The sequence below is a fragment of the Delphinus delphis genome, chromosome 2 (assembly GCF_949987515.2).
Source record: "Delphinus delphis chromosome 2, mDelDel1.2, whole genome shotgun sequence".
Lineage (NCBI taxonomy): Eukaryota > Metazoa > Chordata > Mammalia > Artiodactyla > Delphinidae > Delphinus > Delphinus delphis.
The window spans coordinates 63,903,202-63,922,000 of NC_082684.1; the positions used below are offsets into that span (position 1 = coordinate 63,903,202).

The following is an 18,799-nucleotide window of genomic DNA, read 5'->3' on the forward strand; positions in this document are numbered from 1 at the left end:
ATACTATAACAAACATATCTACCACCCCCCCAATAAATGCTAATATGTAAATTTAATATTGGAGATACAGTTCAAGTCCTCCCCCCAGCCCCATTTACTTCATCTCTCCTGGAGGAAACAATGACTGCTAATACTTTACTCCATATACGTAGTATCTTATTTAAGTTTACATAAGCAAAGGAGAGATTATTTAATAAACGGTACTGAGAATACTGGTTAAAAATCAATGCTCTGGCTTTGGCTGATAGTTCAAGTAATTATCAGCTAAATTATATCATTTGCAAATTGTGAACCCTAAAGGTACAGCTGTTTATTATCCCTTGATTTTTAAATCTATGTAAGAAAAAGTTCTTATCCTAAAAATAAAATTCCTAACATTATTCTTTAATCTACTTGCTAGAAATTATCATAAGAAAATAACTAAAAGGGCTTCCCTGGTGGCGCAGTGGCTGAGAGTCCGCCTGCCGATGCAGGGGACACGGGTTCGTGCCCCGGTCCAGGAAGATCCCACATGCCGCGGAGTGGCTGGGCCCGTGAGCCATGGCCGCTGCGCCTGCGCGTCTGGAGCCTGTGCTCCACAACGGGAGAGGCCACAACAGTGAGAGGCCCACGTACCGCAAAAAATAAAAAAATAACTAAAAGAGGGAATTCCTTGGTGGTCCAGTGGTTAGGACTCCACGCTTTCACTGTCAAGGGCCCAGGTTCAATCCCTGGTCAGAGAAGTAGTAACATCCCGCATGCCATGTGGCATAGCCAAAACCAAACCAAAACAAAACAAAAAAACCACACTAAAAGAAAAAGAATTTAAATAAAGAACATACCATAGCTAAAGTTCACCAGTTTTCTTGGCCAGCCAAAAAGTAGAAAATAAAGACCAACAAAATGATATCATTCATTTAATTACCTGAAATTTTAGCTTCTTTAAGCTTTCTATATTAATAATCTTTTTATATTGATATTAATAACATTAAGAGAAATGCTATTCCCTCAAATAGGTCCTTCTAAATTCAATCTCGACTCGATTCTTTTAATTAGTCATTTTAACATATACAAACCACCTAATTGAACAGTAATGTAGCAAATGAAGGATAGCAACGATCAGAATCTCTGAGATAACTAAAGATCACAAAGCATTTTAGGATGATCAAACACAAACTTTCAAAGATGATGTACTAAAGAACCAGACAATATGGAATTCACCAGTGTGTTGAATGGAGGAATGCTTCAGATAGGTCTTAAACAACTGGAATAGAAGCAGAAGGATGCTGGAAAGCATGCAAGGCAGGATGATAAGTACAGGCAGAATTATAAACTAAACAACATCTGCTCTGATCTATCAGGCTGGGTCAGAAGAGTCATGTTACAATAATAAAAGATAACAATGTATTAATTATACCTCTACTTTGTTCCAGAAAGGATTTAAGCTTATAAGTATATATTAAAATGTGACCAGATAGCATTAAATAAAGTCAGACAGATAAGGTGAGACACATGAGTATAAAAATAAAAACTGGAACCCACCTTCCATAGAATGGAATTCTTGCTTTGGTTGCATTCTGTTTTAGTTGGTCAAAAGCCCCTATGAAATAGAGTTAATGAGTCCTCAAACTTGAAAATACAAATTTCAGAAACAATTTTCAAATTTGAACACAATACCTGCTCTGAATGTGTCTGCACATATCAAACAGGTCTTCCAACCTTTCCTCTGGTAGTAATATGCTAACTGGGAAAGGAAGATTTTAAAACTGAATAAATACAAATTTATTATACATGTAATTGTTTCTATTTACACTTGTTATTTACTTAAGGAGTAAAATAAAACTGCTCATATTCTCCTAAAAGTAATATTATTAAATTCTGAGTATAGAAAATTTCCTAAAGAGTTTAAATTCTAAGTGCCATACAGTCACATTCGAAGGATATAAAATGATGAAGCAACAAATGATCACGGTAAAAAATGTTATTAACGTTAATTAAAAACAAACAATAACATAACCCTCTAAGAAATAATCCTTTCCTCTTTTTTTCTTTCTAAACTATACAAAGTTGAGGCTTGTGGAGTAAAATCTGGTAACAAAGTTGAGTTACCCAATTATGGAGGAAGGGGTGGTATAATGAATTTAAAATTAGCAAAAAGATATGCAAAATGAAGATTCATATGTATTACACTGGGTGAGACATTGTGAAAAGGGAGTCTTGAGCCATAGGAGATAAGGTAAACTTTCCACGTTCACTTCTCCAAAAATCATATCCTCATCTCCTTAAAGGACAGGAACAGTCTTTTTGGTAAAAGAAACAGCATAGTTATATAGAAGTCTACCATTCTTGCAAAAAGCTATCACGAGAAAGACTATGGGATTCTTTGCTCTTATCCTACAAAGAGCTATTACAAAAACATAATAGATACATCAAACAACACAAAATTTTAAAGGAACAACACTACAAATCCTGACTTTAACGTAAAACTTGATTTATACAAACATATCTTCTCCATGACTTTGTTTTTTTTAATTAAGTATAATTTACCTTTGAACATGTTGTTGTTTTACCACTCCCTTGCAATCCAACAAACATGATCACATTCTGTTTTCCTTTAGTGGGTGTCCATGCTTTAACTCCAGGGTCTACAAGCTACAAACCAAAAACAAAAATAAAAATAAAATCAGGTTAACCTATGCTTACATTCAAAACCCCTCTCCCCACAACTTTTAACTTGAAAAAGTAATTTATAGACATTTAAATATAAGCGGCAACCATAATCCTACCATTCTAATACAACTCTATTTCCCTTTGTACACACGTAGTGAAATTTAAAAATTTAAAATAGTACACTGTGAAGTCATAAGCAAGCCTATACTCCCAAACCAATTCAGAGGTAAGGATCTCAAAATATTTTTTAGAACAAGCTGGAGTGTGAATGTGAGACCAAGTTTGAGCCAAAGGAGCAATCTACAACAGCACTGCAGAAATATAAAATATATGTGCAGGCCACATATGAATTTTTAAATTTCTAGTAGTGACATTAAAAAAAGTAAAAACAAGTGATATTAGTATTTTATTTAACTCAATATATCTAAAATATTATAATTCAACATGTAATCTATATTTAAAAATTAATAAAATATTTTATATTCCCTTTTGCCATGCTAGGTCTTAAAACTTGACATGTATCTCCTACTTACAGCACATCTCAATTTGGACTAGCCACATTACAAGTGCTCAATAACCACATGTGGCCAATGGCTACCATATTGGGACAGTACCTATCTTCATGTTCAATTTGACAAATGTTTATATATGAACAAAATTACAAATTACATGTGAAAGACTTTCCAGGTCCGTCAAATATTAAATTCTCCAATGCCAAAGATGTACTGTTCTATAAAGTTATTATATTTATAAAGTGCTAGTAAAAAATAATCACTAATTTTATAATGACAATCAGTGGAAAATTAAGGCATTCATACATATATGGACAGTCCCCAAATAAACAAGCATGAGGCATTTTTAAAGTTCATTTAAAAAAATAATTCAGTTCCAAGTCAGTTGTTCGGAGCTTGAAACCTGTATCTCCATATGATAATAAAACCATAATAGTAGTTAATGTCCTAGGACCAGATGACATAGACCATATTTACAACTATGTGTAAATAAAGTTTTAATAGAACACAGACATGCCCATTCATTTACTGCTTCTGTGCTATAACACCAGACCTGAGTAGTTGCAACAGAGACCATATGACCCACAAAGCCAAAACTATTTGTTCTTAAGAGAAATTTGCTGAGCCCATGCTAGATGATACCATAAAGGTTACATAATCCATATTATACGTGAATTTCAAGGAAAGCCATGTGGTAGAAAAGGGAGGAAAAGAAAACACATTTTGTGATCTCCCTCCCAGGCACAGGGTTGAAATGAACAAAATCTATCTTAAACATAAATCCACTGCCCTTCCTCCTAGATCCTTTCAGAACACTAACGCGGCCCCATATTCACCTCCATTCTCTATATCCCATGGCAGAATCACTCAGCTCTCTATGAACCTACTATTTGCAACCTATAAGTTTTATTGAATAATGATTTTTTAAAATAAATATATCTTATCTTCCTCCTACATCCTAGAACAGCAGTACTGAACTTTCATACTCTATATTACATTAAAATCTGTTATTCTATCTTGGACTTTGAATCGATCTTATCCTGGTGCATGCTTTTGTAACATCATACATTAATCACTTACAGAATATTGGTTCACTCAGGCAGCTCTTCCATTGTTGACACATTTCACTATACAACATCAAAACATTTTATTTATTAATATCAATAATGATCTCACTAGAAAAGTTAAATATTGGGACACTGTGACACTCATGGTGGAGATTCAAGCTTCTGGTTTTCACCAGAAAGCTGGAATTTCATTACTGGCTACAATACCGTTAGTTATTTGCCTTAAAGTGACAAGCTCACTTTATTTACTTTGGAGAAAATATCTGCCAAAGGCCCAAGTGTAAATAACCACAGATTGTCTGTTGTTCATTCATGTAAAAATGGCATTCTATGAAAGAAGTGGCTAGCTCAGCTTGCAATCAAACAATTACACATTTGCTTTCCTCAAGACAACCATCAAATTTCAGTACACAGCAACAGGGCTTTCTGCATACTTCCCATTTCATCACACAAAATCTTATAAACACATGTGTATTCAAGGGTCAAGATTTAATACTACTAATAACCTCTACTGCTCCATCAAAGACATTCTTAAATGAAACTGGCTTTTTTTTTTCCTTCACTGCAAGTGTGTGGGAGGAAGGAGTTCAATGACTACTAGTATAGTTTGGTACCACTGCCTTGATTCATGCTAGGGAGTTTTACCCAGTGGTTTCACCCACCATTGCTTTTGCAGTAAAGAAGGCTGAAAAAACGCAAATAATGTCTTAGTGTTATTATGAAAACAGTTTTGGCCTTGCTTTTTACACCACTGTCCTAGACCATGAGCTTCTGAGTATAAGGCCCAGTCTTTTTCATCTTTGTTATCAGCAGTATTTGGCATACTGCCTAGAATAAAGTAGGTACTCCGTAAAGCCATCTTAACAAAGCACCTGATGCTCCAGAATTGCCGAAAGATTCCAACCCCTAAAAATAAAAATGTTCACTCACCCTGTGCTGACCTCTGGTGTTAGAAGAAAAACAATCTGGAAATATTGTGAGGAGTTTGGAGATCAGACCTGGGTCTACCACTAACTGTCTTACTTTTCTCAACTGCAAACTGAGAAGGAAAACTGGATAAATTTCCTGACCTCTTTTAGGTTCTGAATTTCTTTTTTTTTTTTTTTAATAAATATATTTATTTATTTTTGGATGCACTGGGTCTTCGTTGCTGCATGCGGGCTTTCTCTAGTTGAGGCGATCAGGGGCTACTCTTCCCTGGGGTGCGCGGGCTTCTCATTGCAGTGGCTTCCCTCATTGCGGAGCAGGCCTCTAGGCACGCGGGCTTCAGTAGTTGTGGCATGTGGGCTCAGTAGTTATGTCTCGTGGGCTCTAAAGCACAGGCTCAGTAGTTGTGGCTCACAGGCTTAGCTGCCCCATGGCAGGTGGGATCTTCCCAGACCAGGGCTCAAACCCGTGTCCCCGCATTGGCAGGCAGATTCTTAACCACTGCGCCACGAGGGAAAGTTAATTAGTCTACAGGACTAATTAGTCTACAGGACTTAATTAGTTAATTAAGTCCTGTAGACTAATTAATTAGACTTAATTAATTAGTCTACAGGACTAAACTGAAATGACACAACCATCCAAGGTACTAGACTTTTTCAAAGTACCAATCAGCTCTGCTAGAACCAAAGGAGTTAAGTGAAACTATTCACACAACATAGGGAAAAATACTCGAGACCACTAGCAGATACCTGTTGCTCTTAAAAAATTTTTTTTAGTTCCTTTCTTTTTTTCCCCTATGACTGGACTCAAACATATTTTCTAAAGCTCTAAGACTCTCATCATAATTTTCACAACAGCAGCAGCAATATCAATTCTAAGGTGAACAGGGCAATAGGCTATATTTACAACTTGCAAAATAAAACTTCACTAATTCAAAATTGCTTAAAATCTAGGCAAGAATAGGGATATTTGATCTTTTCAAAGGGACTTTTTGACACAATGAAAGTGTAGAAAAGAACTCTTGCCAAGAGTGACTTTCTGTACAAAAGCAAGACACTCAATAGGCAAAACTTGATATTAAAAGAGGATAAACTCAGAGAGGCTCTTCCATCAATTAATATATAGTGAAGTTTTACTTTTTGTAACTTGGCTTTGGCATTTTTTTGCAGGAGTAATACTGGCCTTCATACCTGTACTCAGAATTTTGTATTCAGGAAAGCCTATGATAAAAATAAGCCAGTTCAGAAAAGTTAATAATCCTTCAATTAATATTTTTAATACAGATAAATATTCTATAAAAACACAAAAAAGTATTCTGAAATAGTATTACTGTTTGCAGTGCTAATGTAGTGAGTCTACAGAAAATCACAGCACAAGCTAGATATACTTTTACCTTCACAAGTTCTTTAAATACTGCGTGCTGAATCATTTTTCTTTTGTTAAGACCAGATGCCATCTCTTCAAGATCAATTGCAGACCTTCAGGATGATGGTTTTTGAGGGTAGAAGGGGGAAAAGTGAGTTAAGGCACTCTAAAAAGAAAATTAGCTTTTGCCCCAAAGAATGTAAGAATATTCAATCATTCATATTAATAGTATTCTAATTAACATGCATACAATTACTACAGAGTCATAAGTCCATACCATAAAGAATTTACCATGAAATGTTAGATGTAAGACTTTTGTTAGTTTTTCAAGGCTTTCTTTTGAAAGTCCAAATATTAATTTGTCCTCATATTAATGTAAAGTATTGATTTTATTTTTCTGGCAGCATACAGAATTTATACATGTTTACACCTAGCAGAAAATAAGACTACTTCCTGTAGTGTAAATGCTTAAATGCTAGTAGTTCTCTATTTAGTACCCAGTCTGACAATATGAAAAGGAGGGATGGCCTGAGCACGACAAGGGCTAGGATTCAGGCAGCTAATCGAGATGCCCTCAATTATTCTATGTGCCCTGTCCCAGTCAGTGCCCCTCCCAATTAACACAATAACTGAGACCACACACGTTACTCCTTTATTCAAATATGGACAGAGAAACCAAAAGGGGACAAAAAAGAATATAATTCTCCAATAATAAAGGAGGCTGATTAATGTCATCTTTAGTCTGAAGAGGATTAAAATGGCACCACTTCTCTATGATGCATCTAAATTGTTAACAGGCTTTTCTATTAAAATACTATACAGTATACGATTGAATCCATTCAGATAAAGGAGTAGTAGAATGGAAAGAAATCCATAATTAAATGAAAGCCACATGTAGTTTATTCTTTGAACCATCATAATGGAAATGTACTATAAACAAAGTCTTCCAACATATGAGTTCTGTTATTTCCCAGTGCTGTATAGAAAAAACATTTCAAAATATGGCAGACTTTTCTAGTTAGCTCCTCATCCCAGTAAACTATGTTTAGTTTTGCCTGTTTTTTACTTGATTAATTTAACTTACTTTACATTTTCTCTTAGTTGCTTCACTAGTTTAATATTAACATCTGCTTCCAATAATGCTGTACATACTTCTTTTAGCATAGCATTTAACACCTGCAAGTAAATAAATAAAAACTTAAAATGCCCATTGTATCATTTAAACCATACAAAAACAATGATTGACCAGTCATCATATACTACCATAACTTAATATTAATAAAAACAATACTATACCATTGGGGGGCGGAAAGGTTTTCAGTTAGCCTTCGAGAGAGAATCTTACTAAATGTCTAGTCATTTTGTCAAAATAAGACATTTCAGGAAATTCCCTGATGGTCCAGTGGTTAGGACTCTGAGCTTCCACTGCAGGGGGCAGGGGTTCGATCCTTGGTAGGGGAACTAAGATCCCACAAGCCATGCAGCACGGCCAAAACAAAAGACATTCCACTTTGTTTTATTCAACCAGGTATTAACCGTCACAATTTTATCCCTACGTTAAAGTAATAATAGGAAAGACGATATACAAGCCAAAAAGTTACTACACAATACATGTTGCCATTGAAGTTTTCTATGTCATTGAATTCCTGTTGCTGATATGCAGCACTGTATATTCACAACATCTGCTTAACTGGACTATCATGGAGGAAAATGTGACAAAAGAAAATGACTCAGTCTGACCTAGCAGCCTTACTACTTCCACTCAGAGCAGAGGAACAAAGTTGAAAAGGAAACTATCCTCCATTAATAACTCACTATCATCACATATTTGTTGAGGTGCAAGGCACTGTGGTTAAATGGTCACAAGCTATAAAATCTCTAAAAAAGATGAGCCCTTAGCTGCTCATGGAAATAACTGTTTACAGATTAGAATGTAAGCTCCGTGAGAATGGGAATTTTAGTCTACTTTGTTTACTGCTATAGCCCTGGTGCCAGCAAAAATGTTTGCAAAAATGTAGGCCCTCAATTACTTCTTTTTTGTTTTTTGTGGTACGCGGGCCTCTCACTGCTATGGCCTCTCCCGTTGCAGAGCACAGGCTCCGGACGCACAGGCTCAGCGGCCATGGCTCACGGGCCCAGCCTCTCCGCGGCATGTGGGATCTTCCCGGACCGGGGCACGAACCCGTGTCCCCTGCATCGGCAGGCGGACTCTCAACCACTGCGCCACCAGGGAAGCCCCTCAATTACTTCTTGAATGAATTCTCATCATCAACTTCAGTCATATGTCATACAGCGGCTTATCAGATTTCTCTATCCCTCATTAAAGGGATTGATAAAAATGGAACTGATCTCTCATTAGAGGGATTTCTCCTTGTTAATTCCCTAGTAGCAAGTACCAAGAACAGAGAAACAACTGCCAATTCAAGCAACATCTGTTATTTTACTTCCCACCAACCTCTTCTCCCTGGTCTCTTTCTTATTTTCCTACCATAAACACAAACACCATAAGGGTTATGCAACAGGGAAAACTGTTTGGAAAGCTGTTGTTTTATTTGTTCAGAATTTCAAAGGCTAAACAATGGTTTAAATTATGGTTTATTACTTAATAATAATTATTAGAAAAAGCCTTGGAATTAGGAAAATTATAAAAATAGGAATTAGAAAAAAGGTTCTAATCCTGTTTCTTCCAATAAATAAACATGTGAAACTTGACTTTCCGTTGCTGTTAAATGAGAGGCTGGACTAGCCGAGCTCAAAGATGGTCCCCAAATTATTTAATTCCATTAGCTTATTAAAGTGTTGATATCAAATTCTATCTTAGAATTTTTTTAAACCTCCAAGTTAGAAAGTACTTTTTATCTATTATTTCATTTGATCCTTAAAATCATCTTGAAAGGTAAATGCTATTTTCTCATTTTATACATTAAGAAATCTGAAGCTGACTTGCTCAAATCTCTACCATTTGTTTAGTGGGATGCTAAACAAGGTCTTCTAAAACCAAATTCAGTACTTTCCCATTGGTACCACAAAATATAAAGTATACTATAATCTTCTTTTTTCAGTTGACAAACCATTAAGATACAATGTGTGGAGAAAACAATGGGAGAAAGAAATACCTTAAACTTAAAATAATAAAACCTGGAGGAAAAGTATTTCAGATACCATATAAGGAGTCAGCTTACAAAATTTCCAAAACAAATGAATGAGGATTACAGAGGAAGAGAATCACTGTAGCCAAGATGGAAATACTAGCCTTTTATAAGAATGCTAAATAAAAGTCAAAGAGAAAAGGTCAGATACATGCATGCCTAGTCAAGAAGCAGGATACTAAAGTTTTAGGCCTATGTCAAGAGAGAAAGCAAAAGTATATTTCCAGGTCTAAGCCATTTTCAAAATATAAAAGGTACATCATTATTACATGTAAGTTAAGGTGGTTTTTGTTTTGTTTTTTGGGGGGTAATTCATTACTGAAAGTTGAAATTAAGACAGTTGATTTCTCAATAAAAAACGCTATCTAGTGTATCCATTTCTGGGTTTTATCTACTGGTATTTACATAGAGATTACTAATCATCCACCTCCAATGCTAGTGATGATGTACAATCACATGTATTTTACATATTTTACATACCTCTTCATTGATGATGGTGGCATTGCTCAATGAGCGTAATGCTGATGTTATTTTTCTTCCAAGGTCTGCTAGTACCATCCTGAAGACTTTAAGACGTGATTACAAGAAACTCTAGGAAGGAAAAAAATTAAAACATCTATAAACAATCAACACCAGTTCCCATAACTGAAGACTTCTAAAGAAGAGTTAGTTCAAATTAAAGTACTCTAGTGTTTAGATACTGTAACTTCAACTTCTATAGCTTCAACCTACATCTTCAATACTGTCAGGTCCAGAAGCTGAAGCTACCACTTGGTTATGATGGCTTATATTTGAATACCTAACTGGAATATTCTGTATGAATCAGCAAATTTAACATGTCAGATAATATGCTTTGAAGAAATGATGACATCTCAAATTAAATGTATTCATTTTGGACATACCTGTAAATATGAATAACTGACTGATGTGTTATGTACATTTTTAAATGAAAAAAAGGGTGAGAAAGACAAAGAAAGAAAAAGGTGAAATCTCCACCCAGGAATATTGCCTAATTAAAGGACAACTATTTTGATTTATGTTCTAAGTGAAAAAAAAAAAGTTTTAAAATTAGTAAATCACTTAACTTTTCATGCACATTGCATTATCTCATTTCATTCTTCTAAAAACTAAGGAAAGAGGTGTATTATTAAAAAGCTGTTCTTGATTCCCCAACTCTAAAACAAGATAACCTCTAAGGCCCCTTCCAGCTCTAAAATGTTACAGTTTTTATAAAATAGGTAGATGTACCTATTACACGTAAGTCAGGATGCAAGGACTCATGGATGGTAAGCAAGCAAATATGACTGGTATTTCCTGCCCTCAAGTTGCTTACCTACTAGCTAGCAAGACAAGGCACATGAATAGCAGCAAAATAAAGTGAATCTAGGAATTCCTCTGCCTGACTGCCTTCTAACTGGGACATAGGCTTTCTTCTGCCTTCAGACTCAAAATCAGCTCTTCCTGGGTCTCAAGCCTGCCAGACTGCTGACTAGAAATACCTGATGCAACTGAAAAAATGTACTTACCATAATTTTCTGTTTTTTACAATTACATGGTTACGTAAGCTGGAAGAGCAACCACTTCGTAGAAAAAATCCAGAACTTTTAACTTCTTATCCCATACTCATTATACCAAATTATTATCACATAAGTAAATATTCTTCACGTAAGAGATAAGATTCAGTTATCTGATAGGTGTTTCAGTTTATCTCCTTTACCACTGCATTACCAGGAGTAATATAATCCTAATTATGACACCACAATTAGCTTTTTTAGAGATCATGTCATAAACAGATCATCCTCCATTTTATTTATTTATTTTTTCATCCTCCATTTTAAAAAGCTACACCAGTTAACTCTTATCTTCCCATGGTGACTGGCTCTTTTAAATTAAAAATTAAAAAAATTCTGTGAAGTTTTCCAATACAGTTTTCCTACGTAAGTACTTATTGGTAGCATATTTTAAAATATATTTGCCTGATTACAAAAACCTACACTTCAGTAGGGGAATAATATCTAATAATACCTTTTATTAATACAGTGTTTCCCCTGCAATTTCCAAGGATGTGTTTCTGAAAACTCTGGTATCAAAATTCCGTTCAAAAACTCAACGACTTCCCATTTCACGCAGAGGTAAAGTCCTCAGAATGGACTATAAGGCACTCTCCTCACCCTCCCCAAAGGATTCTGTTACTTGCTGCTGTTGCTACACATTTCCACCTCAGGGCCTTAGTACCAGATGGCATGCTCATACTCTGGTTAACTATATGGCTCCCTCCCTCATCTCTGTTGGACTGCTGTTGTCCAGATGCAACTTCTCAATGAGGCCTTCCCTCATCACCTGTTTAAAACTGCAGCCTCCCTTCTCTTCATTTTCTCTCATTGTTTTCTTACCAATTAACATGATTTACTTACAGCTAACCCCTGAACAAAGGGAGGTTAGTGGCACCGACTCCTTCCACAGAAAATCCACGCACTGCTATCTGTGCCTCAAAAACAAAGAAACTGACTCCACCCAAAGGCAGGAAGCGGAAACAGTTTGGATAGAATTGACTCAAATCCTAGTTCTTATGATTCCACATATTATGATCTCTAATTGAACACAAACTTATCCCCACACTTAATTTAAAAGTCTGTAAAATGAAAACACAGGTACTATATTGAAAAAAATCTGCACATAGGTCTACCCACGCAGTTCAAACCCTTGTCGTCAAGGGTCAACTGTATATTATTTGCAGTCTAGCTCCCTCAACTGAAACATAAGTTGCATGAGGTCAGGGATTTTTGCCTCTTTTGCTCTCTTCTGTGGCTCAATGCTTTATTTATCTTCAGCCTATGTAGTAAGCCTTTAGTAAAAATGAACCTTATGGGTGAATGATGTATTTAAGACCTTAGGGAAAAAGCAAGACTAGGGAACCAAAGTCATGAAAGGCCTTACAAATATCTCTCAAAAGACCACTAAAATAAACCAATGAAGATAACATGACAAATCAAAAAAAAAACAATGACCTAGATAATTGATATTGTACAATTAGTATTCATTTGCCTTATTTATTATAACTTTTCAGAATTTCCAACAAGATTCTTAAAAATTAACTTCGCCTTGTTCTAATATGCACACTAAAATACAAAATATCTTTTTTAATGTTAATAGCTAACCCTATATCTCAAATTGGAATAATTTACTGTTTAAGCACCCTCACTCAAAATTCTCTCTGCTAACTGAAAAGATTTATAGAAGTAATTATGTGTATACCTGTACTAGTTTCACAAAAGAAGAATCTCTACTTAGATGGCACTGTTGGAAAGGTAAGGGATTACTATATAGTACTTCATATAGTTTAACATCTATTATCTCATTCCACCCTCACAACAATTTTACCATATAAGCAGGTGAAGGAATGGAACAGCCATTCCCTACAAAAAAAGCATAATGACTTCCTACAGTCCCTTGGATACAGAGCCTTAGGTCCTAGAGTATGAATGATGGATGCTTTAGACGATACAGTTGAATACGCCTGCTGGCGAACTCCTGGGATGAATTTTGCTGCTGTACTACAAGAAAGGAAATCATATTTTGAAAGCAAAGATGCACATTCCTCTTCATAGAAGAGTAATAATTGCAATGTCCAGAAAGAACTGATAAGTACCACTGCAATCAGGACGTGCAAGGACTAATCTTGGCCCATCACATGTTCTTCTAACAGGAGTCTGGCTAAGAGTTGGATTGTGAGGTGATGGAAACAGTCTCAAGTTTGGGGTGCCCTAAATAAGTTAAGCACAGGGCCAAGTATCATACTTACCTGCTGCAGTGTGAAGTACTGGAAAGAGCATGGGCTTTGGAGTCTGACAAACTTGGATTCAAATCCCAGCTTTGTTACATACTGGCTGGGTTACTCTGGGCAAGTTACTTAATCTCTCTGAGCCTCACTTTCCTCACCTGCAAAATGGAGATAATACCATTATCAAGGTAGTTACCCTGAAAGGTTGTTGTGAGGATTAAATGAGACAATATGTATAAAACTGCCTGCAAGTGCACAGTATATTAACTATTATTTTCCTTCCTTTCTTGAATGATATCAACTGGCTCTCCCTATATCGTTAACTGAAGTGTGAGTAAACTGGAAATTTTCTGAACTCTACTAAAGTGACTGTCCCACTACCCAGGAATCACTCCCCCAGAATATTTAACATTTAGTGTGAATTACGTGTACCTGGTTATTATTCAATAGAAGCTGGAGTGTCCAAACAGCCACTTTTCTCTACATAAGCAATTAAAAATAATACTGCCAGAACCTTGCCCGATCTGAGATTATACAAACAGATCCTAACGATTAGAGATTCCAAATCTTATTATAATGAAAATGCCTATTAAAAAGTTCTTCTAAGCCCTAGTCAATGACTAACTTATTGGATCAATATTAGACTAAAGAACTAAATATACAAATATACTATTATTAGTAAATGTCTTTAGAAAAATGACTTCTATATTATATACTTTTCTATAAACTAGTCAATAGCCCAAACCAATACTTGCTTTCCTGACGAAATATATATGTGTATATACATATGTGTGTGTGTATGTGTGTGTATGTATATATATATATTTTTTAATTCTGCATAGCATATGTATTCATAGTCTAGAACCACAGAAAAGTAAACTATTTAACAAAGTGGACTATTGGTATTTTATTTGGTAAAATGATTATATCTGAATAACTAATATAATGTTAACGACTTTAAATTTAGGAATATTTTTTCATTGTGAATATACTTAGTCCTCTAAAGAAATAATTCACTTTTATGTTTTGTGATTACAAGAGGATACACATTTTTTATAAAAATTCAAACATTACAGAAACATTAAAGGTAGAAATATAATTCCCCTAACCCTACCCCCTCTTTTGCCCCCTGATAACCACCAATAATACTTTGGAATACATTCCTATAGATTTTATTTTTTATGCATATAATTTAGGCAAATTGTCATAAGAATTATGGTTTGGGGGGAATGAAGAGGAAAGAAGAAATGAGGGAAAATCTTTTGTAAATATGCTTGCTAACGCTAAAAATATGCTTATACACAAAAGCCAGATTACAAAACTGCATATATTGTATTTTGTATAAACTAATATCCAAAAAACAGCATTAGCCACAAAGGAAATGTAAATCAAAGGCACAATCAGACACCACTTGACCCACACTGAGATAGCTATAATAACAACTGTTGGTGAGAACATGGAGAAATCAGACCCTTGTACACTGCTGGTGAGAATGTAAAATGGTACAGCCCTTTGGAAGTCTGGCAATTCCTCCAAATTTTAAACGCAGAGTTACTATATGACCCAGCAATTCCACTCCTAGGTACATGTGAGAAAAAGGAAGACACACATTCACACAAAGAATTGTACTTGAATGGTCATTAGCAATATTATTCATACTAGCCAAAAAGTGAAAAAAAGCCAAATATCCCTCAACTGATGAGTGGATAAATAAAATGCGGTATATCCACCAAATGGAATATTATTTGATAATAAAAAGAGATGAAGTACTGACACATGCTGCAACATGGATGAATCCTGAAAGTGTTATGCTAAATGAAAGAAACCAGTGACAAAAGAATATACATGATTCTACTTATATGAAATGTCCAGAAGAGAAAAATCTGTAAAGAAAGAAAGTGGATTAATAGTTGCTTAGGGCCTGGGAAACGGGGGAAAATGAGGAGTGAGTGTTAGTGGGTATGGAGTTTCTTCATGGAGTGATGAAAATGTTCTAAAATTGATGGTGGTGATGGTTGTATAGCTCTGCAAATACACTATAGACCACTGAATTGTACCCTTTAGGTGAGCTGTATGGTATGTTAATTTTATTTCAGTAAAACTTTTAGAAAATAATAATATTTGTCACCTCTGGATGGTGAATAACTAGTAATTTTTATTTTCTAATTTATATCTTTTTGCAATTTTCAAGTTTTTGGTAATGACTAAGAGTATTATTTTTTGTTAAGGGGAAAATTAATTATTTTTCAAAATGCTCTGTGAGAATTAGAATGATATTATACTAGAGGTTGAGATGGAGTTGTGACTTTTATTCATTTTAGTCACTCATTAAACACCTACTATGTGCTCCAGGAATTGTACCAGCATGAGAAAAGTTCTAACTCCAAATCAATAAATTACATCAAGTTAACAAAGACAAGACTCCTCTGTTAATTTCAGAAGATAAATTATGCATCATACCACCACTGACTTCCCTGCCTTATTTTGCACCAAAGTAGTATCAGGAAATATTCTCTTTATTAAAATAATTGTTTTCGAATTTAAAACTCATTTTAATATTAAAAGGTATACCAAAAATTCAATAAGCAACAATGCGTAATAACTCAAAAACACTGGGAATCAACTCTTTAAGATACTTTTTGGCTCTCAAGTCATTCATAAAAAGAATCTTTATGTAAACTGTTACCAAGAGGAAAATTAAAACAAAGTCAAAAGAATTCCTTGGAAATAGTTTGCCTTGAAGTTGAAATAAACACAGACTGAAAATATGGATGAGGAGGGATGAGGCATATGCCCAAGCGATGGGTAATTTCAGTGACATTCAGCTAACACCTGTCAGCTAAAAATCAAATACACAATTAGAATCTCTAGGGATGGTAACATCACAAGATTACGGGGGAAGTGGCCTCATCTAAATTCATGATTAGGAGAGCAAAACAAGGCATCTACGTTTTGAAACACTTCACTGGCTATACTGATGTGCAGCCAGGGTTAATAATCACTGTATGAAGCAACACTCCTCAAGGGAAACAAGAGAATGAAACACCTGTTCTATAATTTAAAAATTAGAGACAATGTAGCAAATGCATTGAAGGGAGAGCAAGGAGACTATATACACTAAGCATACTCCAAAAGTCTATTCAAGAGATGTGGGCTTGAAGAACATGAGGGGAAGGGGCTCAAGCCAAGGGCTAACCATAAAGCAGAATTTATAGGACCCTAATGACCAAATGGTTATGGAGAATGAAAGAGAAACAGAGGCAAAAATGACTCTAAGCCCTCTAGTTTGACTAACCAGGTGGCTAGTGATGCCATTAACCAATGAATGGAAGGCAAAAAGAGAAGCTGATTTGAAAGTTAAAGAGTTAATACAGAGGGCTTCCCTGGTGGCGCAGTGGTTGAGAGTCCGCCTACCAATGCAGGGGACACGGGTTCGTGCCCCAGTCCGGGAAAATCCCACGTACTGCGGAGCGGCTGGGCCCGTGAGCCATGGCCGCTGAGCCTGCGCGTCCGGAGCCTGTGCTCCGCAACGGGAGAGGCCACAACAGTGAGAGGTCCGCGTACCGCAAAAAAAAAAAAAAAAAAAAAAAAAAAGGGTTAATAGAGAAATGATTCAAGCGGCTTTAAAGGTTATTTGTAATGTTCTTCTACTAGGTTGGATATTGAGTGTTCATTTTATTATCCTTTTAAAAACTGAACAAATAAATATCACAAAATTCAACTAAAACATGGGGCCAAAACTCAAAGATACACTAGGAATCCCTGCTTTTATGCACTTTTGTGCGTAGGACGTATGTCATTTAGAAAGGGAAAAAAAGGAAGGTGGAGAGAGTGAGTTTGGTTTTAGACCTATTGAATTTGCAGAAACTAAAGAACTATTTCATGAAACAGAGGCTAGAGAAAAAGATGTAGAAGTGGTTGGCATACCAGGATAATACCATGGAAGTAGATGAGAGCATTTGGGTTAGAGCCATGGTGAAGGGCCAACCAAAAGGAGAAAGTCACCTAAGACTGAGAATAATCAAAAGGATAGAAGCTTTTACTAATTCCCTTTCCCTCTCCGAAGGCATTCAGAAGCAAATCAATTGAAAACAAAGAAAAGCGACCACTTAATGGGTATCTTACTGTATTCCAGTGGCAGGTCCAGAATTTCTAGACAGGTGGAGTTACAGGAGTAATCACTTTGAAGGAGGGCTTGAAGATGTTTTTGCACAGTACTTCATATTCGGTTGGAAAATACTAATTGATCAGATCAAAAATCAAAGGACAGAGGTTTGAGGGAAATATTTCCCCTCCCCTTTGGCACCACCACTGCTGTATTCTGGGCACTGTACCAAACACCTTACCTAATCTTTCATCTTCATACTAAGCTTATTAGGTAGATGAGGAAACTGAGGCTAGATCAGAATAACAACTTGCTCAGGGTCACAAATCTCCTAAGTAGCACACTGTCATCTGTGTTCCCATAGCTCTCATGGCTCTTTATGCCTTACTAGAATTTCTCATTACTCATCTTGGTGTGATGTACATTTATGTGCCTCTCTCTCAGCGTACTGTTAGCTCTTCAGTGCCAGGGTTCATGTCATTAATTTCTGTATCACTATAGCTAAGAATGAGTAAATATTTTGTTGAATGAAGCATATGAAAGAACTAGGTGATAATAGCATCCAGGACGCCAATAGGCGAAAGAGCTTCAGGAAATGGTTAGCAGCACCAAATGCTACGGAAAGAGCCATCAGTATACCTTAAGTCGTCAACGGCACTGAACTGGTATCCCTTATTCATTTTTGAAAGTCTACTATCGGCGGAACAATGTGTTAATTAGTCACAAGTTAACATGTAAAAATAAAATCTGGTACAAGTCAAAAGATTTTCGGAGAAGTAGCCACATCTAAATCCTTGATCACGACAGCAAAACAAAGTCAAGCCTGCAACTGCTTACGTTTAATTTGGCTCGGGTAAATCTGAAGACAATTTTAAAAGGGTCACAAGCGCATCTTTTAATAAAACTTCTGATGGGAGACACGAGATGAAAAAGGGCCAGCGCACCTCCGTCTCGGTGACGACAGCCGGTGGCCAAGGACGCCGTGTCTAGCCCCCTAGGCAGGGTTAGGGCTGCCCCTAGCTGCTAGTCGGTAGTGTTGAGCGGGAAAAAGCAGACACTTACCGCAAAAGGTACCGCTACAGCCGTGACCCAAACGGGCCGGGGAGTCCTTCGCGAAGCCCCACGCCGTGGGAGGAAAACAACGAAAGCGGGGGTCAGACAGACAGGTGCTACCCCACATAAACTAGGGCCCCAGCGCCCAGCACCGCGACGCCAACTCCCACCAGCTGGAAGACCGATGACTG

At 36.2% G+C, this 18,799-nt stretch overlaps 1 protein-coding gene across 3 annotated transcripts in view; it reads right to left on the reverse strand.

The window, feature by feature from the left end:
* The window catches only part of LOC132420337 (signal recognition particle subunit SRP54), an 86,686-nt gene extending 67,888 nt beyond the window's left edge, over positions 1–18,798 (reverse strand). Inside the window, exons 1-8 of one of the 3 annotated variants that reach the window (XM_060004682.1) lie at positions 18,618–18,793; positions 13,472–13,608; positions 10,150–10,260; positions 7,605–7,696; positions 6,549–6,633; positions 2,527–2,631; positions 1,657–1,723; positions 1,522–1,579 (exon numbers count right to left, since the gene is read on the reverse strand). In XM_060004682.1, the coding sequence (XP_059860665.1) occupies positions 1,522–1,579; positions 1,657–1,723; positions 2,527–2,631; positions 6,549–6,633; positions 7,605–7,696; positions 10,150–10,227 (485 nt within the window). In that variant the 5' untranslated portion in view covers positions 10,228–10,260; positions 13,472–13,608; positions 18,618–18,793. Of the gene's footprint in view, positions 1–1,521; positions 1,580–1,656; positions 1,724–2,526; positions 2,632–6,548; positions 6,634–7,604; positions 7,697–10,149; positions 10,261–13,471; positions 13,609–18,617 lie in introns of all 3 variants that reach the window. The other 2 variants (XM_060004686.1, XM_060004681.1) reach the window with 2 other exon arrangements.
* Position 18,799: the final 1 nt, after the last annotated feature.